The sequence below is a fragment of the Physcomitrium patens genome, chromosome 20, assembly GCF_059467195.1.
Source record: "Physcomitrium patens ecotype Gransden chromosome 20, ASM5946719v1, whole genome shotgun sequence".
Taxonomy (NCBI): domain Eukaryota; kingdom Viridiplantae; phylum Streptophyta; class Bryopsida; order Funariales; family Funariaceae; genus Physcomitrium; species Physcomitrium patens.
In genome coordinates, this window is record NC_143429.1 from 8,987,178 (window position 1) to 9,010,495 (window position 23,318).

Consider the following 23,318-nt stretch of genomic DNA (forward strand, 5'->3'; position numbering starts at 1 on the left):
GAGAATAAACTGTTTAGTTTGATCCCACTTATCCAAATCTGTAAACGCAACGCACTCACTCGAGGTTTTTCCTGAATGTTGTGATTCATCAACGTTGAAAATTTTCAAATTGCACTCCAAAGCAATTTAAAAAAAACCTCGTTGGACGCACGATGCTCACAGTAGTGAACTTCACGTATCCAGCCAGTTTTTGTTTGACAGCAGTGAAGCATGTTCCATTGTAGGACAAATATGCCAAAATGGAAGTTCTTGGTTGGCTTTATTCACAAGTTTAGATGGTAGTTATGACGCTGCAGTGAATTCTTTTCGCAAAGCGCAGGAGCAACTGTGGATTGCCATTTGGGTGAGAACGTAGTCCGCTTGGTGCTTGCATTCCCAGCCCCGCGTACTTGATGTCCAGCTCCTGCTCATGATGCATGCAGTCGCCAAACTTACCAGGAATCGAGTGTATGAGCCCATGGAATTCGACTGTTGGTAGTCCTCCTGACCAATCTTGTGCCATGCACAACCAGTAGCTGCATAACTGTGATCTGGGTAGCATGCTGTCATGTTTTGGACCATTGTGTGATAAGATATGTATATATATAGATATATATATATATATATAGATATATATAGATATATATATATATATATAGATATATATAGATATATATATATATATATATATATATATGTGTGTGTGTATAAAACAAGGTCCTAGGAATCTATATTTACATTCCAATTTTTTTTATTGGAAGCGCTAAACAGTGCCCAGGCCCTCGTCTGGGTTTTAAAAATGCGTTTTCCATGTAGTTCTGGTCAGCTGTGCCCTGGACTGAAAGAGGAGGTTGGCGTATCGACAGGTAAACTGAAGGAACTCATCTGTCTCAGGATGAGGTAGTTCAATTTTCAATTCCAAGTGATCATAGCCATGTGATTTAGGCTGGAATAGGTATTCGGGGAGAGTGAAGGATAGTTCTCTTTAGAGTGAGGGTCTTAAAAGTGACAGCTATGCTGAACCAGGAGATAATCAATCGAACTAAGTCTGCTAACAGAACAAAGCTTACCGCCACAAGCCAGCGCAATGAGCACGACGACGTTTGAATTGCACATGATATAATGTGACAACAGAACTATAACTGCGATGTGCCCATTCTGAACTACTAAGGCAAGAATACGATTATTTGTAAGAATGTCTTGACGCATGAAACAGAAGCTGAATCATCCAGCTATAGCTGACGCTTAACGTTATGCACGGTTGGTGAACAAGTCACTCATTCCAGTCCCTAATTAAAATTCTCTCCGCAGATTGCTCGTGGAAATGATCTATAACAGTGTAATATACACTACGAATGGATTAATGACCCGGGTCACATCGTTAACTCATCTTTTCTAAACAGTTGACTTCGGTTTCTGAATCCCATCTCCAAAACTTTAGCGAAACCGTTCTATGCCTGATTCATCCCTACGGAATCAACCTCGGTGTGTTCTTGTTCAATGATCATAATAAAGGATTAAGATTATTCTCCGACTCCAGCAGATCAATTAATCCGCGAATACTAGGATAATTCGAATTCTAACATTATGCTCATTGACAAAAACCTAGCTGGATAGATTTACGGATCAATATCACAGGTAAACTCAAGTTGTACATCTATACACTCAACTGTTGTCATCTAGTGGACATTGTAAGATCTAACATAAGGTCCAGCTCCTCAACTTTGTTGCGCTGAAAACTCAATGACACTTCTTCTGGATCCTCAATAGCTGATCCAGTAGACATGGTCAAATCTAGCCCGAGCCCATCCGCTGGGGTAGCCACTTGCTCAGTATTCCTGCTCTGGGATGACGACAAAAAATCAACAAAAGACACTTGCTCCGTCGCCACAGATGTACTTCGATGATTAAGGATAATACTTTTCTGACTCGTTGTGGACAAGCTTGGTCGTGAATGCAAGTGTGATAGTGAGAGTAAACTGTCAGGCTCTGTCGAGTTAGCATCTTGTCTCCAGTTGCTCTCGTCATCGTGCTCGTATCTGTACCGATCCACTGTAATGTGCTTTGAGGGTCGTTGCGCTTTTGGCCAGAACAGGTCATGTGACCGTTCGTTGACTGCATTTCCTATGAATCTGTTGTAAATTTTATTATAATTTGAGGCACTATCCAGGGACCTCGAAACTGATCCAGGAAATGGTTGTCCAAAATGATCATCGTCCGTTTCCTGAAATAATAAATCCGTGGTAAGCTCAGATATTATATATGTTGTTAAGCCTTCCTTCAGTGGACCAGCAAAGCTTTCGGCAATACATGCAGGCATTTAATTATGTTTCAAAATTAAGATTATCTAATCTATACTATGTCCAATTCTTAGATCGTATGTATTTACAGCTTACGTGCAACAAAATGGAGAAAAACATCTTTAGAACATGGACATTATTTGTAAATTAATTGCTATTAATGGGAATTTGTGAAGGAAAATTAAGAAGAACATCATTTCCCACCTGCTGCTTCTTGAAGTCGGTCTCCAATAGATAATGCCAGTCGCCTCGAAGACTTGGACTGTCTATTCCAGCATCACCAGCACCATCTAGATGCTTCATTAGCTGGGTAGGAGGTCGGGAATCAACCGTCGGTGAGGGAGACGCAACAGTTGGATTTCCTGCACGTCCCTCCATTAACATCATCAAAGCTATTCGTGAATCGGACTCTTGTTTGTACATCTGCCACTCCGTCTCCAGTATCTCATTTGCGGAGCTTAGGCCTTTAGGTTTATTCGTTGACTGCTCAAGGATAAGCGGTTTACTAATTCTATTATACCCTAAAGTGGACTGAAGCCAACGATCACTGTGATGCTGTAACTGTCCCCCTCTCCAGTTGCACAGATCTGGTACAAGATTAGCAAACAAAGAGCTCTTCAGTCGCAATGAATGTACAACCATTGAACTCTTTGAGAACCATTTGGGCATCAATAACGAAGAGTGTTAACCAAAAAATCAGACAGTTTGGGACCAGCATTACGTGCGGCGGTGGCAAATACGTTTGTCCGGTTTGAAGTCTCTGGCCTAGTTTGACCCAAGATCAACTACGATTATATTATTTGTTGCGTGGCAGTGTCAGAGTTGAATAGATCAGTAAACATCAAGATTGATCAATTGATCATGGAAACAACTTGATCAGTTTCAGATAACCAACCAGATTGAACGCTTTCATCGTTCTTTAGACTCCTGTACATCTGCAAGATTGTTGAGTTCCACTCCATCAGCATAGGGGAAAATCGTAACCGGAATAGACACTCCCAGTTGCGGTCGCAAAAAAATTACAAAAAAAAAAAAAAAAAAAAAAAAAAGGAAACAAATAAATTCACACTAATATTCATTGTAGTAATCGGTTCAACGCATCCAAGTGCAGGACTTGGATGGGTCTGCGCAAACCTGAAGGTGGCTTTTGACATGGGCGATGGTCAGACCTTTCACATCCATGAGCTGCAGTACCATCTTTGGAGTTGCCTCTGACTCACATTGACAAGAGTACGCGAAACAGTGTCAGTGTATACCAAAGCGATTCAGACCCACAGTAAAATGTAATAAAGGTCCAAGCTGTACTAATCGTGCTGCATGTGCTTGACCTGCAATCATAACCAAACACTTCGCAAACCCTGGTATCCAGGACAGCGAACTGACTAACGTTTTCAATATGAAGCCAATCAACTACGGCAACGTGATATAAGTTTGGAAGGTGCACTTTTTCTTCATTTGTTACTGACAAAGCAAGCAGGAAAAGATGGGAGCTTCATCTGAGTTGATTGATGTACAGAAGACAAGGTTCGACTATGCGTGCTCTTAGCATTGATCACTTATTCAACCGCTATTCGATAGTTTCATCTCCAAATAACGATATCCACAAGCTCGTACTCGACGTGAAGAGCACGAAGACAGCCAGTGCTAACTAGAGCGTCCATCTGTTCAAAAATCTTAAAACCCTCCAGGTTTTATCAACAAAGGAAAAGGAAATTAGTCTGTGCTTTCTGATCAACAGAGTTGCGGAGGAGGGCAGGGCGTCCAGCATGCACTTACTCTCTTGTCCACCGAGCCTCTCAACGGCAACCACAAAGCAGCGATGCAGGTCCGCTGTCCACCTTAACCTGGGTAATCTGGAGCGCACGTATTGCCGAACTTTCCCTCGGCTGCCAAGCTTCTTCGCAACATTGGACGATGGATCCTGAGCGTTAGTAGTAGAAGTTGTGTTGCTCTCTGATGATAAATCATCTGACGAACCTCGAAGGCTGGCTCCAGTTCTAGCACCACCATCCAAGTCTCTATCTTCCTCGGTACCGTCGAAACTCTGTTTTCCGAGAAAATCCATGCGGGTGGGCGTGAGCTGTTATAGCATACAGCAGCTCGTCTTCACTTACACTTAAAAATGTGTCACAATCTACTTCCTCGATAATATCCGGTGCCTGTGCTTCTACGCTTTGTTACAGGCTGCCAGTGATTGAATAACACCACTAGCCTAGTTCTGGCTCCCATTAATCAGAGCTAGTCACTCACGATGCCTGCGTAACTCCACGCCGCCTGCCACTCACACACAAACTGGGTGTGTGTTTTGATCGCTACCTCAGAATGGAGATGTCACGGAATCGGTAAGGAGGCCTAGAAAGCATGCTTGATTTCCATTCGAAGTTAGCAGAAGCACGCAGCACCGTCGTAACCTAGACGCAATCGTTCTTGATGAAAAAGCACAAAGAGATTGCTGGGTTTTAAAAAGCGGTGGCAAGCTCCACCACTAGCACTCACCAATAACAAAAAAAGTTTCTTTCCGACACTCGAAAACTATTTTTGGTGGATGTCCGAAGTCGATGGCGTAAGCCCGCGACCGGATAGAGTGAAGGGGGATATCTTCACAGCAGCGACGACGATCTATTAAGTGCACCTCTGCTTCGGGCAGAATGCGCAGCCGTCATCGCGTGGATGTCAATCTGTAGACATCAGTTACCTTCCCGTATGCTTGCTTCGTGTGATTCTAGGGATAGGAAACTACGAGCAAGTCTGGATCCGTTCCTCCTTTGTTCTGAGTCATACCAGAAGATATCGTATACGCTTGAAGCTGCTAACCTCTAGAAGGGCGGTTCTATAGCGTGCAAGTAAAGAACCCCACACCCCCACCCCCCCCCCCAGCCACTGTGCTTGAGTGTCTAAGAAGGGTTCAATATCATACTTTTTGAAGAGGGTCGATATCAAGGTATTTTGCCTCACATGCTTATGGCTCCTCAAAGGACCGACAAGTTCTTCGAATAGGAATAGGATCGAGTCCGAGTAAACGTTCCCTTCGCTATGACCTCCACTGAATGCGAAGACAGCATCGGGCGGCTGTTCTGATTCAGTCGAGCCCGTTTTTGCAACGATTCTAGAAGCTCTAGTCGCGCCGTTACCTCCCTCCGCTCATATACCTGATTACGCGGCAGTCATCCAATCTCTTGGGAACTTGCACATGCGGCTGAATAAAGCTGGAGGACGCGAACATCAACCCCGGTGATGTGAAATCCATAATGATATTGTAAACAATTCTACTTCACCGGAAGAAACAGATTGGAAGCCGTAAAGCACCCGCACACTAGAGACAAAACAACTGCTTATTACGTATGGGGATCGGCTAGTGCAGAAACGGAGATTGCCGTAACAGTGAAGAGTAGCTTCGTTGCATACACAGGACTCAACAGTGTTGCGATTTCCTCTTGCAGGCGTTTCAAGGACCAGAGCAAGAGGCGGTGATCTCCAGTAATTCGACAACGATCAGCTCCTAGAGTCTGACTGGGTATTTGTGTCCAACAGAATGATGAAGAACAAAACGTGCAAGGAACCTACTCGAAAGCCAAGGACATGTTGGCGATTTAACAGCGAAATGGAGGGAAGAGGTTTCAGAGAGTTTTTCTCCTCTCTTTTGAGTCCCGGGGATGTCCAGGTCTCAGACATGTCCTCGTAGATGACCCCACTACGCGCCTTTCTAAGCGTCTTCTCCTAAAGTTGTCCACGGCCCTGGTGCAGAAACCTGACACCATTTTGACCTGAGTACAACCTGTCCGGCCCTACCATGGTTTCTCCTCTTTTCCTCAATCAATGGAAACAAGGAACCTAGCTTCATCTACACCATCTTCATCTTCTTCTCCTTCTTCTCTAGACTCTGCAAAACCCAGTAGAGGGTGACAAACCTTTGCAGCACGCATTGTGAACAGGGATCATATAGTGCCCCTCGAAGAAAGGAGAGCCATTCATGTTTAGGTCGATAGTAATCCATACATCTGAGATGAAGTAAAAAACTTTGAATATCTACAGAATCTTCGGTTCCATGTTTTGAATGAGACACAACCAAAACGAAGCTGCTCAATAGTTCTTAAGGTTTTTTTCATCTTTACATTTACAGGATTTTTCGATTCTAAAATTACCATTATTTGTTCAGCCTTCGCACTAGTAAGACACACAGTGCAACAGAATGTTTAGAGAAAGTGATTTCAAGTCATGATATATGTTGAACCCCAACACATCATCTTTCATTGATTCAGAGTATAAGCTCCGACTCTTATTTGAGATGAGTTAAGCAAAAGTAAACAAGAAACAGGTTCATCTGGACATAATAAATAAATAAATGCTGGTTGAGATTCACTGTAAGGGCTATATGTATTATATCTGTGTTTGGTGATGCATGAAATAATAATAATAATAATAATAATAATATGGTTAAGCCATTTGTAAAAGCATTTATTAGGAAAGTCGGAGCTGCGATTTCAATTATGCCACTTAAGATGACATAAATTTGAAATTCTTAGTTTCAGTTTCAAAGAAATCATTAGACTTTCCGTTATTTCATCTGAAATGATGAATCCTTCACTTCAGTCAAATGCACTTTTTTTTTATTTTCCAATGAAAACCGATTCATCAAAAAATGGTAAAGAATAAATACAGCTGCTTTAAAAAATTTAGTACACATGTTCGTCACAAGGGACGTCGGTTGATCTAAGCCCTCATTAGTCATGACGTGTTCAGCTTCAATATTGATTCGCAGAAGACTTCAAAGGCCTAAAAAAGAACACTATTGAACATCACCATCATTTTGTCTAAAACCAACAGCTATTCTTCGTGTCGTGCAACACAAGTAGCTGTGGACCAATAAGAGAATCCAAGTTCGAAATTCTTCCTCCCAGACATTAGGCGCCGGAACATGACCAGAAACTGCCGAAGCATATACTGCCTGTAAAGGTGATGATAAGTATCATGAAATTAGTTGGTAAGTTCAACATACGGATTTGGTTAGTAACGCGACTCTTCGTTGCAATATGCGCTGCACAGTAAGTAGCTCCGACTCTCCTAAATAGGGAGGGAGTTCTAATGATAGCCGCTGCGATGCTCTAATCTGTGTCTGGGAGATGCTTCAATTCACAGCAGAGACAACACGTTTGACGCAGTCACAAGTGCTGCATCATTGACCTTCCAGTTTTTACGACCAGAGTGTACCACGGAGGTATCCACTGCCGGTTTTTCAAAGACCAATCAAATGCTTTAGGGTTTTTATTCCACGTAAACACCAAATTGTTCATGTACTTGAATGGCATCTCTCTCCACTCTGCTGGTTTAAGCAGAGTTCTGAAAAGCGCCCACAGTGGAATCTAAACTCAGCCTGCCGCGTGACAGATTCCGTCGTTCTCTGCTTGTTGCGTTCTCCTTGCCGCGGGGTTTCAACATCCACCTGCCCAGACCAACCCAAACGACATTATTTGGGTTCTCTAGCTCACGCTTCTATATTCTAGCATAATTATTCGATTCTCCCGCATTATTTATAGGTTTCTTTCTGACCTGCCCTGGCCCATCGCTTTCTCATTCCCTTAATTTATGCAAGCTTTGGTGATCGCTGCAGCACTTAATATTTTAAATCCTTGTCTCCCTTCATATATTCTTTGTGTTGCAATAAGATTTTTGTCTCTTTTCTCCTCCACCCCTTATTCTGCTCCTACGTTCCTTGGTCTTGCCTTTGGGTGGTAGCTGTGTCCAGAGGGAGGGTCCTCTCTCACCTGCAAAGCGGTTTTCTTTAATTTACCACTTTTTTTCCTTTTTCCCTCTTTAAAACCTGAGCTCTGAGACTCGTGAAAGAAGAGCAGAAGACCCTGGAGGCAAATATTTCACCTAACAAATATATTGTTGCTGCAACAAGGAGGTTGGCATTCTGACCTGCTGGCTATAAGATGGGGAACGAGGACTTGTGACCAACTGGGAGAGTGGTGATGTAATGTACTAGAGGATTAGGACACAAAGACCTGATGAATGAATCATAAATGGGATGATTCTGATGGCGATGCCGCTAGATCGGACTCGGCGCAAGTACGCATGTTGCGAGTCGTGTAAGACAGTCATCCGCCTTGCATCATTACGGTATCATTGTAACCTTACTTTTACACACCATTCGACATTCTTTCCAGTTCCCTCCCAACGCACACACACAACAGCTCAATCGAGCCACAAGCCTAATCCTTCATCATCCTCCACTCTTCCACTTCCAAACGATTCTTCACCATCACCAGCTCCCGATCCTCATCATCACGCGGTAAATTGTTTTTTTGTACTGAGAGGGATAGATCTGGCCGCAACAGTACTTGCAGCACTCTGACAGGAGGAAGAAGCAATGCATGATCTCTGTAGCTGCACAAACACTGCTGCCACTTGACCTGACAGAACCTGGGTCTTCCACCCATTCCGACTTGCAGGAGAAAATCTTACTTCTAATTTCCTATTTATGACTTTCTTCGTCCTTCTGCCCGCATTCTGGGGGCTCCTGTGCACATGTGTGTGGAGAAGGAAGAGTCGTCCAGGAAGCGATCAGGACATTACTTTCTTTCAAAGTTCCAACCCAGACAGAGATACAGTAGCCAAGTAAATTCCTTATCTGAGTTTGCCCGTGATCTGTGCCAATAATGAGCCGCTAGGTCTCGTGGAGTTGTACAACAGAGGACAACACCTGGTCGTCGATCACCCAAAACAAGCGGCAGAGACGAGCAAAATGAGGAACACAAACCCACACACACACACTCACAAACACGCCACAGCTGGGCAATGGCCATTGAGTGGTGCGATCACCGCGGTGAACGGGGGCGTAAGAGGGGCGATCACGAGAAAGTCTGATTCCGTGCGAGGAAGGAAACCAGTGGATGGCTCTTCTTCGTACGGTGATTGACCTTCATCAATGCAGAAGCAGCAGCACGGAGCCTCCTCGATCGAGGCGCCGGAGGGGGATTGGCTCCTTGCCCGTGCCTGCCTCCTTCCCCTGCCCAAACCCGTGCCCGTTGCTCCTTCCTCTCGACCCGACCCGGCCCGGCCCTGGCTCTTCTGCCTGAGCTGCTGGTCGCTGTCTCTGTCTCCGCAGTTGCTGTTCCTCTTCCTCTTCCTTCTGATGGTGGTGGTGGTGCCGTGCGTCCCTTCTGCTCCGCCTCCTCCTCCGCATCCTCCTCCTCGTCCTCGCCGTCGTCCTCCTCAGCCCTACCCTCGCCGTCGTCCTCCTCAGCCCTACCCTCGCCGTCGTCCTCCTCCGACCATGCCACCACTTCCCCGTCCCTCGCCGTCTTCAGTCGTCGTGGGCTCCGCTTGCTTGGCTTGGCTGGTCCCTGTTCCCTGTTGTTCCCCATTTTCCTTCTGCTTTTCATGCCTTGCATGCTTTTCTCTGGCAGAGGAGGATCCGGAACCTGCATTCCAGCTGTGTAGGTGCTTTGAGGTTGTGCTGTATCAACAACAGGTATTTCATGCAATCTCTCTTCTTGCTTTATCTTTTTCCTAATTTGGTTTTGGATTCAAATTATTGTACATGCACTGTGGTATTTAAAGTAATTTTAAATCTGTCTGAAGGTTTACTCTGCTTTATACGCATGAAACTTTTTGTATGTCCAATATTGCATTTAAAGCATGACTCAAGATATTGGTTGGTTTAATTGTGCACTCACATAATTGTTTTTTAAATATATGTTTCTATATGACTTTGAAATGTTGGTTGCAAAAATGAAGTTAAAATGCATGCATACATTATTATAAAATATTCTTTTGATAAAGCAATTATATTCTACCTTTTCACATGTTGAAACATAACTAACCAAGTTCTAATTCATTCTATTTTATTTATATTTTCTAATCTATTTGAATGTTTTTCACATAAGTCTTTGATGTAACCATTATCCTTATGGTTAGTAGAAAAGAATCGAAATATGATAAAATTTTATTATTATTGTTACTATTATAAATTTATTATAATTAGCATATTATTAATGTTACCATGGATTTTGCTGTTGCCACCACAATGTACTACTTACTTGACATATTTATTTTGTTTTTTTCTTTTATTCCAATCAATAAATTTGTTAATATTTCTAGTGTACATATTTCAAATTACATATTAATTGTTTTAAAAGAAAAGTTAAGAAGATTTTTTTATTTATTAAATTTTTTAACTAAGAAGAATATTAATAATATAATAATATGTATATTTATATATTTTTATATAAAAATAAATCATTTATTTATTTTAGCATTGACAAAAAATGTGGATGGCATGTGGTAGATGAGAGTTTGTGGTGGGATTAGTAAAAATAGTGGTGGTATTAAAATATTTTAAATTTAATATTTAAAATAATTTGATATAATTTTTATTTAAAACTTAATAAAAAATAAAAAATAATAATATCATACAAAATAGTATTTAGTTATATAAATTTCATAAAAGATATTAAAATAACCTAATAAATATACAACATAAAATAATTAATTTAATTCATAGATTATTAACTTTTTAATTTTATTATTTATTAAATGATTGAATATGATATTTTCTATGATTTTAATATTTGTGTTATTTGTAAGAATTTATAATATACTTGTATATAAAATAAAAACCTTAAAACCTTAAAAATAGATCTGATATTATTATGGATATACATATTTTTTTCAATAATTACCTATATGATTAAGTAGAAGTAGGTAAAAATAAATTAATTTCATAATATCTTCAAGAGAAGCTTCTTAGAAGCTTCATAGATATGGCTTTGACTTTACATGCGTTTGTAGGTTAAAAACTTGGTCAACAAATTATCCCTATATTACACATGTTGGTAACTTGTGGAGGAAGTAAACAATGTGGCTTACATATAGAGAGCTTGCTTTTTAAGTTAAGACATGTGTCTAGAAATTTGGACACATGTCCAAGATCTTGTAGAACGTCACCACATAGTCTTAATTAGAGAGTATATATAGAGGTAAGAGTGAAGTCTTCTTCACTCTTGTCAATACCTTTTTTGTTCTCAGTTTAGCTTCAAGAATCCATACTCTTCTTGTATTTAGCAACAGCCATTCTTGTCTTAATACTATATTACTTTTGGAAGAAAGATTTATTTTTCTTGAGTTTTCTAAGAGTGTTTTGAGATTCTTCTTGTTTTGATTCATGTCCTTGATAGATATTTATATTATGATTTAATGACTTGTATACAAAATAATAGATTTTTTATTATTAAAATCAATAATTTTTAATTCATAAAATTATTTTAAAATTATAATAAGTTTATAACTATAAGCTGTTGAATATTTTATATCAAATAATAATAATAAAATTTACATTTTATAGAATTAAATAAAAATAATATTATTTTTATTCTTTAGCAAATCATTAAATTGTCAACATTATTTATTTTATTTTTAAATTTTTTTGAACTAATTTTTTTTGTAATAAAATTAGAGTAAAAAAAAATCTATCTCTATTTGGCTTGTAAATATAGGATTATAGAGGTAAATATATGATGCTTAAAAATTTGTGGTTTATATATTTTATTAATATTAGAAATATTAATCTATTGCATTTAGAAATACATGGCAACTGAAAGAGTGTGAATGAGGCATTAGCTTGTAGTAGTAATTAATTGAAAGACATGACCAATTAAAGGCATGTGGCTTACTTTCAATCTTTAGCAAATAAGTTTTGGAAAAAACATCATTCTCTCTCAAGTAATTAATAGTGTGCAATTTATGTGGCCACTACTTGTCAATGCTTATTATTAGATTATATATAGTATCAAAAGAATAAGGTTTTATAAAGAAGAAATATGGATATACAATAAAGTAGCAATAATATTTTTAAAACATATTATAAATAACATAAAACCTAATTGACATAAAACTTTCCAAAAAATACACAAAATACCTTTCAAATGATTTAGATTCTTTGAACTTTTTACTGAAGTTTAGATTAGAAGCTCAAAACTATATACTACATAAACACACAATCAAGTAGAATAAACACCCAAATTCTAAAATTAGTATGTTTTGTTCTAACTTGTAGTCTTAAAAAAGGGCCTTTATACTTCTAGAACAAACTTGAGACAACATAAATTTCAATAGAATTTACGTTGTTTTCATTCACGGCTAACCACAGATTGCAGTAACGTTAGTCCATACTCCCATCTAAAAACTAGATATGAAGAACAAGTTCAGACGCGACGGCGGAGACGAACTGCGCGGAGGAGGCAAGCTACGGAGGAATCGGTGCGCCTCTCTCCCTGAGCGAGTGAGTGTGTGTGTGGGGGAGAGAGTGAGAGAGCGGGGGTGGGAGGGTGCGTGATTCACCCATCCACACGATGTTCCACCTTCCACATAATCCCTTCCCTTCGTACAGCACGCGATTAATGGAGGGAGGCTCATGGTGTACATACATACAGACAGACAGACAAACAGACAGACAGAGTTGCCCATCCATAAAGGTGCATGCGCTGCTGTCCCAGACCATATGACTGTGTCTTTCTTTCATCATAATCCCCCCCCCCCGGCTTGTCCGTAACGTGCCATGTCGCACGAGTGGAGGGAGGGAGCACCTTTCGAATTCCTCCCCGTTGCACCGACTCCTAGTGCATCACTCCCTAGTCCCCCTAGCGGAACTGTTTCTAATACTGTGGCCAGCGCAAACATGGTGCACGCTTTGGGGCCACTCTTTTCTCGGTTTTGGATTAGGGTATGATTGGAGTCTGCCAGGTTGTCGTTAACAGAACTACTGTCGTGAAAGTGCCTTCGGAGGCGCTGTGTACCTTTCGTCGGAAGTCCTTTTGTATACTTCTAGGAAGAGAATGAATCATTCTAGGTTTGAAATGCTGCCATAGGAGTGATAGGGAAGGAAGCTGTGGATTCTACTGGGGTTCTGGTAACAAGAAAGGTGGGGTCAATGCGCATCCCGAGGTGGAGATTTGCTAGAGATTTCCAGATTCCTTTAAGGAATGGGTTGAACAATTCGCGGATCATAAATTCTCTGAGGCAAAGAACGACTATTCCTCTCTGGGGTTCATCCCCCAATATGAATTTGCCGTTGCAGTTCATTTGTCTTTGGGACCGGGAGGGATTGCTGCAACTGACCCCTGGCTTAAGTACTTAAGCCCAGTCATAATTTGAGGAACCCAAATCTGACGAAGTCATACTCTGAGTGGTACCTCCTGTATGTAGATCAATTCATCTACCAGTAGCTCCTGAAGGCCCCACTCAACCAAGGCTAAACCTTCCGTACAGATCTGGTGTTCAGAGCCTCAATGACGTCATAGCTCTGGTACTTGCTGTGCAACATTCTACCGTAAGAATCAAATACATCGTGAAGGTTCTTTTTGATAGCATTCGCAGTGCGATGGTCCTTGTTTACTGTCGAGTGTGCTGGCTTTCAGAGGAACTCGTACCGTAGGATGATGTGGTGGAATTCACCCTTCCTGTTCAGGTGTCCTGGATACCCTGCAAATGAGGAGATACATTGAGATTTCCGGTCAATTCTTCCCGAGCCTTTTGAAGCATTCAAGATACGTAGTGAGATCTTGCGTGAAGGTTCTTTTTGACAGTTTTGACAGCCAGGGATTGTGATGAATACCTGTCGCAACTGTGATATTTTTTACCAAAGAAAATACATTTCACCATGATTTGGAACATGGTCTGCTAGCCTTGAACCTTGAGGTCTAGGCTGTTGAACCCACATGTAATCCTCTCAATTATTGCCAAAAGAGTACTTTCGATGACCACTGCAGCTGCATTCTTACCAACCTCTGCCAGACTGATTACATGATGTCGTGTTCCAACTCTCGTCTATTCACATAAGGTAGCAAACAGGTGTAGAAGCCATCGCCGTTGCCTTCAACAGAGACATCCAACTCTAAATCAGCTCCCTCTGCGCTCAACGTCAGGAAACAAGGTCACAACCACGCTCTGTTTCATGCATCTTGAATTAATTTTTTCAATTATTGTTGGTCCCGCTACAGCGCACCAGAGGGGACAGTAATTTTAAAATTCTTCAATACGAATGACCCTCCATTCGGGAGCGAATTCAATTGCGAAGGTCTTCAACAGTTGTAATTGCGGAAGACAAAACTTTACCCCGGTCACAATCAATCTTTGTCGATTCTAAAACTCTAAGATTTACTGCCGCTAAGAACATTATGACTGAAGAATATTATGACTGAAGTTCCGCACACCTCAGTACTCCACCGCGTCTCTGCTCTAGCAAGCTCGGAATATGAATACTTTACAAACAGAAACGGACTTTCCTAGAAACTTTGTTTATTTATTTTTTCTTCTTATGGTGGATTACGAGGCCATGTTCAACACCACAGACGCATCACTTTCAGGAGCAATGGCAGAACAAGTCCGTGTGACGAAAAAGCAGATGGTTACTACCAGCCAACTACAGCTACATGGTCATGCGTTTCAGGCAATCCCACGCTGCACTCAGCTACAATCCCGCAACTGAGTAGAGATGAGAGCGACAATAATTGCCTCACTAGCTTGGCAAGCATCAACGTGGGTACACAACATGGTTGTGTGATGTGCAAGCAAATTAACGTCGACGATCCATCGGAGCGGAGAGCTCTAAGTCTTTCTGTAAGTCTAGTTTGGTTGGTGAACAAAAACAGGATGCCCCTCCCTTAAAGCAGGGATCAGTTTTTCCTCTTCTTTGACTGCCAAGTATGGGTTAATGAACGATACTGAGGTGTTGCAACCTTTGATGAGTAGATGTTATCTAGTCACACGTAATTATGTGTCTTGAAAATTGTAGTTATTCGCATTCGGCTTAAAAGAATCTTGTCCCCGCTGCTCAGTCTCAGATGAGCCTCAGCAGCAGGCAGGTTTTCTGCATCCAGTCCGAACGTCAATTTGTGTGCTGATATGGAAATCATGAAGATGATGTTTCTGTGCCTGGTAAATAAGCTGCTTTCGCAGAGATTCCAATTCTAAAAGCTGTTACAGGATCACGCATTGCTTTGACTTTTAAGCTCTATATTTATTTAATAATTCTCTTATTTTATGGTAAATCTTACCATACCAATACAAAGTGCACAGTTACCCACACATGCATTGCAATTCTCAAATGTTTAAATGGTAATGGATATTCTTTACTAAATAATCAATAAACAATTGTATATGACGGTTTTGTACTGTGAGGGTTTAAAAAGGATAATTCAATTATTAAAAAAATAAAATAAGTAAACAGGAGGTCACGATTTTGTAAAACAAGATAGAAACACCCTTGAAAATAGTATTGATTGGACCATCTTACTTCAAGACAATCTTCATAGGATAGCTTGATGCAGAAACATCTTAAATTGTAAGAAATCAACTACCTCTTGTATACAGTTTAGTCTGTAAATACGTTTTTTTTTTTTTCTTTTTTTTTTTTTTTTCCTCTAGTAATCTTATATAGTTTTCTTGTCTTAACAAAATACATCCAAATTTATTTACTCATAATTAAAATACTTCAAGACTTTGTTGCTACTTATGCACCAATGTGCAATTTATATCTCATTATCTAAACATTATCTAAGGTTTACAAAATATTTTGTGTATATGTATCTATACCTATACAATGTTAAACTTGCAACTTTCTTGGATGATTATTTCTTATGATAAATACATTCATATTTCCAATATTTAACAAATGTTATTTATTTAGTACAAATAATAAGTGTTTGTCAAATTGGTTATATTACATGCAAACATGCCAAGCTATACTACAAAAAATAAAAAATATCAGTAGATTAGATTGTTTATTTATTTATCTAAACTTTACATTATTAGATTAGTTAGTGGAAGAAATATTATAAAAATTACTTGTAGAAAAAGTGGTGCATTCAAAATCTTCTATATAATATATAAAATCCATAACTATTGTCAAAAATATATAGTAAAATTAATGATAATTTGGACCAAAACAAAAACATCAACAATTATATATATATATATATATATATATATATATATGTGGAAATATCAGATTTAATTTCTAATATCTATTTTTATTATATAATTGAAGCACATTTAAAGAAATATTATCAAATTTTGGTTTTCTAAAAAGTATATATATTATTAACTTTTAAAATAAATTTGTGTAATTTCTAAATGATTAGATTAGTAACTATTTAGAATTACTTCATTCTAAATAATAAAATTAAAAATAATATAGCTAAATTAAATATTTAATTATTTTTTTATTTTTAGTAGATTGTAATCTTTTAATAATTATTATGTTATTAGACAACATAATAATTGATTTATTTATTTTTAGATGGATGATCTATAATCTATATTACTACAAATGACGATATTATTTTCTTACAAAAATCTAAAACCTTTTAGAATACCAATATATTTTAAATCTAAAAATCTTATATTTATTTAGTCAATAGAAATTATTAAAGATATTTAAATCTATTTTTATGGTATCTACTATAAATAAAATTTTACAATAGTTAAAAGAAAAATTTAAATGATTCTTTTATCTTTTTCAAAAAAAATTATAGATAGAATACTTTTGCATAAGTAGTTATGCTTACCAAAATAAATAACACTCTCTATTCAATAATTTATTTTCAATCAGGGATTTAAGACTTATTTAAGAAAGTCTATGAGACAAGATTGTATTATTTTGACATATAATATAATGAATGTATGTCTAAAACATAATAGTAGTATTTCTAATATTTCAGACTTTTTTTTTAAAGAATCCAATAATTTTTGTAACATTCTAAATTAAAAATATATTATATGTTTTTTAAATTATAAAATATTTAAATTTATAGATTTTTTTTTTAAAAAACATTGCAAAGTATTTAAGGATGTCAAAGAATTATAGGTCTTTAAAAAATATTCAATTATATAAATATTATATTTGTAATAAAATAAAATAGTTAATTATATAAATTTATTTTTTTAATTATATTCTCTTCTATTAGATACAAGATACTAAAATAGTCATTTTAAAAATTAATCAGATATCTTTATTTGTATATTCAAAATTAAATAATTTTTAATATAAATATAAGAATTATAATTTCTTATTAATCATCAAAAAAAATATTATGATTGTATAAAAATATTAACTATTAGTAAATATCATATTAGAATATAATCATAAAAAAACATGATTATTTTATTGCATTTGCATTTTGGTTATTATCATGAGAAAAATAAAACTATATTATAATAGAATATGAAATCATAGCTATTTTGTATTACAAATAACTTCTACATAATTTATACGATCTTTATGTATTTAATTAAAAAATATAAGTTTTTGGTTGTATTTTCTAAATAATGATAATATTATTTATTAATTACATAGAATAAAAAAAATCATGTAATATTAATAAAATTGTATTGATAAATCTAAAATAATAATTTCTTTTATGCATTAAAGAAAATCTATTTGAAATTACTTTATTTAAGATACAATCAAATTGTATATAATTAATTCATGCTTATTTTAGATAAAATGATATATTTATGATTAGAAAAAAATTTAAATTGACTCATTTATATTTTGATAAGTTATTTATAACTATTTAAAAAATAAAAATATCTAAGTTTATTATTTTAAGTAAAATTTATCCACAAACTAGTCTTATTTTTATTGTATATTTTTTAAGGTATTGACATTATAGTATTGTTTAAAACTAGTATTTGGTTTATCACCACTTCTTTAAAGAAAAAAAATACATTGTCTTTACTACATTGTATTAGAAAAATATTTATTAAGTAAATAAAATTAAGATAGTCAATTTGAAAAATATTTTTTTAACATCCAAAAACATTTGGTATGCCTTAATTGATTTTTTTATATAAGTTATTATTAAAAGTATATTAAAAAAGATAAAATAATAATTAAAATAACTAGATTTTTAGAATTTTAAACAACATAAATAATATAATGATTACTATATATAATTTTTCTCAGCTAAAAATAATCATATTTATTACATAGAAAATTTTGACTCTAATATGGTTATTATATATATCAATAAGTTGAAGATGTTTTGGTTTTAATATAAAATTTTAATTATAATAATATTATAATAATATTTTATTTTAACAAGATTTAAAAGATATTAAAAATTTTAAATCATCTTTTTTTAATGACCAAAATATTCTATTTTTATTATTAAACTTCAATAAAATATTTCTCATATTGATTATAGACCACATTACAATTTTTTTGAGTAGTATTGCCTATTGGTTCTTTACTGAGATAATATTACTAAATAATTTTTAACTTTAGTCTTGTTGACATTCTATTTATATTGCTTAATAATAATAAAATAAAATAAAGTGCATTATAAGTAATACTTTTTGATTAAAATAATTGGCAAATATATGAATAGACTAAACTCTAAAAGCAATATTCATGTGTCATTAGAATAGGAATAAAGTAAAGAAAGAAGAAATAACTATGAAATAAAAAAAATACTAGAATGGCTATTGTTAAATATTAAGAAATTAGAGAGATTTTAATTAAGATTAGAATATAAGAAAGACATTGACACAATTAAAGATGGTCTTATTCTTTTTTTTTTATATATACTACTATTAAGGACGTGAATCATAACTAACTTCTTAAAAGGTTTTTTACAAGACATTTTATTTACTTCTACTTATTTCTACCTAATTCTTTCTTTTTTACTAGTATCACCATTTTTGGGACATTATTCTTGTTTTTATAAATAAGTTCCACAAAGAGCAGTGATTACATATTGAAGAAGTCCAAGATGTAGCAAATTGTATTAGCTATATATTTTAAACTTTGATCTCTTCAAAAGTAGTTAATAGGTTTTCTTCAACCATCAATAGTGTCTCATATTAAGGCAAGACCACTATGTTTTTTGATCACTATTGAGGCTTTTATAACTTTTTTTAAATAAAATATTCAAAATAAAATGAAGAATGGTTTTTATCTTCAAAAATATTACCAAATATTGTGAATTTCTTTTAAGATTGTGATATCAAATGCATTATAACTTTCCATCAATTTAAAGAATAATATGTTATTCTTGAGGGTATTCATTTGTATTACCTTATCTTGAAGGTTGTGATAATATGAATATTTTTTTTGATAATTCAATAAAAGATATTTTTGAATTAAATTTTTTGGTTGTTGATTATTTAACTTTAATTCAAAAATATCTTTTATTGAATTATCAAAAAATAAAGTATATTAGAAAATCAAATAATATTAGCATATGCAAGAGAAAATTAGGAGTAGATTTTAACAAAATTCACCTTAAGAAGCCAAGAATTGATACTCAAAGAGGACCAATTGTCAACTTGGATTAAAATCAGACCTCAAGGCACAAAACCATGCACCTATGGTAACTCTAGGATTTTTTGGTAGATTAAAAAATGGGATTTGAGAGAAAACTTAAAAAAAGATTTTTAAGCATTAGTTTTATGTTTTTTGAAATAATATTGAGATTTTGAGAGATTTTTAAAGTTAATAATGTTCTTGGTGGGATTAGGGTTTGAAAAATAAAAATATGTTTACAAATTTGAAGATTTCTAGAGGTTTGTGATATGTATATAAGTGAAATTTGGAGAATATGTTGGTGTATTAGTTATAAATATGCATGCAAATTTTGAAATCAATCAAATTATTAGATTGAAGTATATGAAGGTTTTTGTAGGTTGAGGTCTCAGAAATTAAAGTTTGAGGGTTAGTGAATATTTCTAAGATCTTTTGCAACAAGTTGATTAGATTGAAGTGAAAATTTTTTATATGGATATTAGACTTGATTTCCAAAATTTAGGTGAAATTTGAGAGCAATTCAATAATCCAAGGAAATATTAGCACTAGAAATTCAGCATTGAGGTTGGAGTAGGAGGCCGCCCAACACCCGATTGGATTATCTTATATTTCTCTCAATTGATAAGTGCAATTGATTTTATCTTTTTTGTGCTTTTTTTTAACTAAGATATTAAAAAATATGCAAATTTTGAGTTCATATCAATAGTTTGATCATTAATTGTTGAAGTTCTATTTTGCTATAGGATTTGTTAAGTTTTGGTTTAGGATTTGGTTTAAGATTTGGTTTAGAACTTTTTAAGGATTTTTCTAAGATTTATGATTTCATTAGAGATTCATTAGGATTTGACGTAGGATTTGATTAAATTTCAATTAGGATTTCAATTAGGATTTGACCTAGGATTTGGTTAATCTTAATTAGGATTTTAATTAGAGTTTGACCTAAGATTTGGATTAAGATCTAATTAAGGTTTTCATTAGGATTATATTCAAATTTATATTTTTAATATTTTTTTAGAATTCTTTATATTATTTCTGTAAAAACTTTTAAATTTATTTTAATAGGTTAAAATTTTATTGGATTTATTAAGAATTACTTGAAGTATATTAAAAGGTCTATTAGACTTAGTAGAATTATTGTCGCATTTTTACATACCTTCCACAATTAAGTGCTCAATGCATTTTCAAGCAAAAATATATGTAATACAACAAAGTATTGATATCTTAAGGAATAAGTCAATTACATGGCATATATGTAAAAAACTTGCCATGCAAGTTAAGACATGTGTTTAATAAAGTCAACACATATTAGAGGTGCTATAGAATATTGCCATGTAGCTCTAAATTAGATAGTATATATGGAAGCAAGAGCGAAGCCTTCTTTACTTTTATCAATGCCTTTTTAGTCTTTAGTCTTATTTCAAGACTTTCTAATCTTCTTATCTTTGGCAATAGCTATTTTAATTCAATATATTACTATCTTTGAGTGATTTTGTAATCTTTTGAAGTGACACAAGAATATATTGAGATTTTCTTTCTTTGAGATTCATGTCTTTGACAATTATCAACTTTAAAAAAAATCAAAAGTATCAAATTGTAGATAATAATTATAATTAATATAAAAAGATGATTATTAGGTAGAAGAATGTATTATGTTATTACATGTAAACTCTACTAATGGCAAAGGAATTGTTCAATCATCTTGATGGTAGTTCATGATGCATTTTAAATACTAGTCTTATATTTAATTCATCTCTTTTGTTTATCTTTTCATTTGAAGATGAATGGCCAAAGATAGTTTAATATCTATTTTTAAATATCTTGAAAAAAGTCTTTCAAAATCTAGATACCAATTGAATCCTTCTATATAATATAATTTTCTTTGGCAGTCCATAATAGTAATAGATTTTATAAAGAATAAAATTAATTATTTTTGTATATTTATGATAGTATTTGTATATGATACAAAATATACTATTTTAATAAAAAAATAAACTTTAAAAAATATAGAGTTATAAATACTAAAGGTTAAAAGATCTATAATACTAAATATCACTATATTATTATGAATATTTATTATTACATATATAAGAATAGTTTCATAAATAACATCTCTAAAAGGCAATAGACGATCATCTATAACTTTTATATGTATGGACTTAATTTTCATATTAAAAGAATGATATGTCTTTTAAAAAAATCTTTATCTAAAAAAAGATGAGACTATTGAATTTAGTAGGATAAAGGCTTTGTAAATTTTAGGTCTTAAATAAATTTCTATTATAAAATAAGGTGAAAGTTTTCATGAGGTTATAAGATCTTTACTAAGTGTGGCATAAGATTCCAGCCACATGGTTCTTATTGTTGTAAGATAAATTTGTGTTTTGATATATTATTATTATTGATAGTCATGCTCGTTATTTTGAAATTCTATTTCTTCTTTTGATAATGTTGAGCAATGCACTTAGGTTCTTTATAATATGAGTATTATTTTTTTTATTTTATAAATATTGAATCTTTTTTAATTTGGTGAGAAGTTTAAAATATGCCACATCAATTTGCAAAGATTTTAGTCTTCATAAACGAGTTTTTAAAAATTTGGATCTATTGTCATGAATTGATTTTTTCTTCTTTAATCAAAACTTTGTTTGTGGTGCCTTTCAAAAATCAATTATCATATGCAATGGCTTTAACAATAAATTATTTCAATAAGTTTTCTTTTGGCATTGTAGATAATAAATCCATAATATAATCTATTAACATATATCAAAGTTGGTTGATAAGGGTTTTATTGAATCAATCCGCACTACAAGTAAGGCTTTGGAATTTGGCAATATAAATAATAGCTAATTGTGAATTATCTTACAAAGATAAGATTTTTTTTTTTTTTTTTTTTTTTTTTTGCTATCTTTTTTTGATCACTCTCTTCAAATGCGATGGTGTTGTATTATGTAAAAATTAACCTAAGAATGCATTAGACATTTGGTTGTAGAAGGTAAATTGTATTAGCAATGAACAAAGAATATAAAAATTCTATTAAAATTATAATCAAAAAATATTTGAATCTTAATAATTTTAGCCAAATTTTAATCAAATATTAAATAATCTCAAAGAAATTTCAAAAGAATAATTAGATAATTCATAGAAAATATCAAAAAAATTATAAAGAACATTAAAAGAAATCCTTAAGAAATTCTAAAGAATTTATAAAAAAATCATTTTAAAGAAATTAAGAAATCCTTTAAAATAAATCCTAAAGAAATCATAAAGCACTTTCAAAAAAAATTAAGAAAGAATTATTAAATAGAAGACCTAAAATAATTCTTTAAAAAATCCTTAAAAAATTAATAATACCTAAAAAATCCCTAAATAAATCTTTAAAATAACCTAATCATATCTTTAAAATATTTTAATCAATTCCTAAATAAACCTTAATCTTTCTAAGAAAATAAAAAAAAATACTAATTTTTTAAAATAAATATTATCTAAATTCTAATGAAATCTTAAATAAATCCTATAGAATATAATAATATCTTAAAAAAAACCCTAAAAAATTCTAATAAAAAATTAAATAATTCTAATTAATTCTAAGATAGCCTTAAAAATTTAAAAATTATATATTAAACTATTGATCTTACTAAAAAAAATTTAAAATTAGAATTCAATAATTAAAAATAATTATAATAATAAAAAATGAAAAAAATTATCAATTGACAAAAAGAATTCTATAAAGG

The 23,318-nt window shown here is 33.9% G+C and overlaps 2 protein-coding genes across 3 annotated transcripts; both read right to left on the reverse strand.

Annotated features, from left to right (window-relative positions):
• Window positions 1-1,194: 1,194 nt before the first annotated feature.
• LOC112273692 (uncharacterized) lies at window positions 1,195-6,178 on the reverse strand. Of its 2 annotated transcripts, none has more exons than XM_024502772.3 (5): window positions 4,056-6,178; window positions 3,414-3,490; window positions 3,175-3,214; window positions 2,484-2,866; window positions 1,195-2,203 (listed from the first exon to the last, which is right to left on the reverse strand). In XM_024502772.3, the coding sequence occupies exons 1-5, from the start codon at window positions 4,342-4,344 to the stop codon at window positions 1,655-1,657; spliced, it is 1,338 nt and encodes a 445-aa protein (XP_024358540.1). In that variant the 5' UTR covers window positions 4,345-6,178; the 3' UTR covers window positions 1,195-1,654. The 2 variants fall into 2 exon arrangements, with proteins under 2 accessions (XP_024358540.1, XP_024358541.1); XM_024502773.3 differs by having other exon boundaries at window positions 2,484-2,641; window positions 4,056-4,553.
• A 1,350-nt stretch (window positions 6,179-7,528) lies between these two features.
• Window positions 7,529-9,709, reverse strand: LOC149987287 (uncharacterized). The gene is made up of 2 exons (XM_090245089.1): window positions 8,199-9,709; window positions 7,529-8,041 (listed from the first exon to the last, which is right to left on the reverse strand). Exon 1 carries the CDS (start codon window positions 9,707-9,709, stop codon window positions 9,131-9,133), a length of 579 nt encoding a protein of 192 aa, XP_090101215.1. The 3' UTR covers window positions 7,529-8,041; window positions 8,199-9,130.
• Between the last annotated feature and the right edge of the window lie 13,609 nt (window positions 9,710-23,318).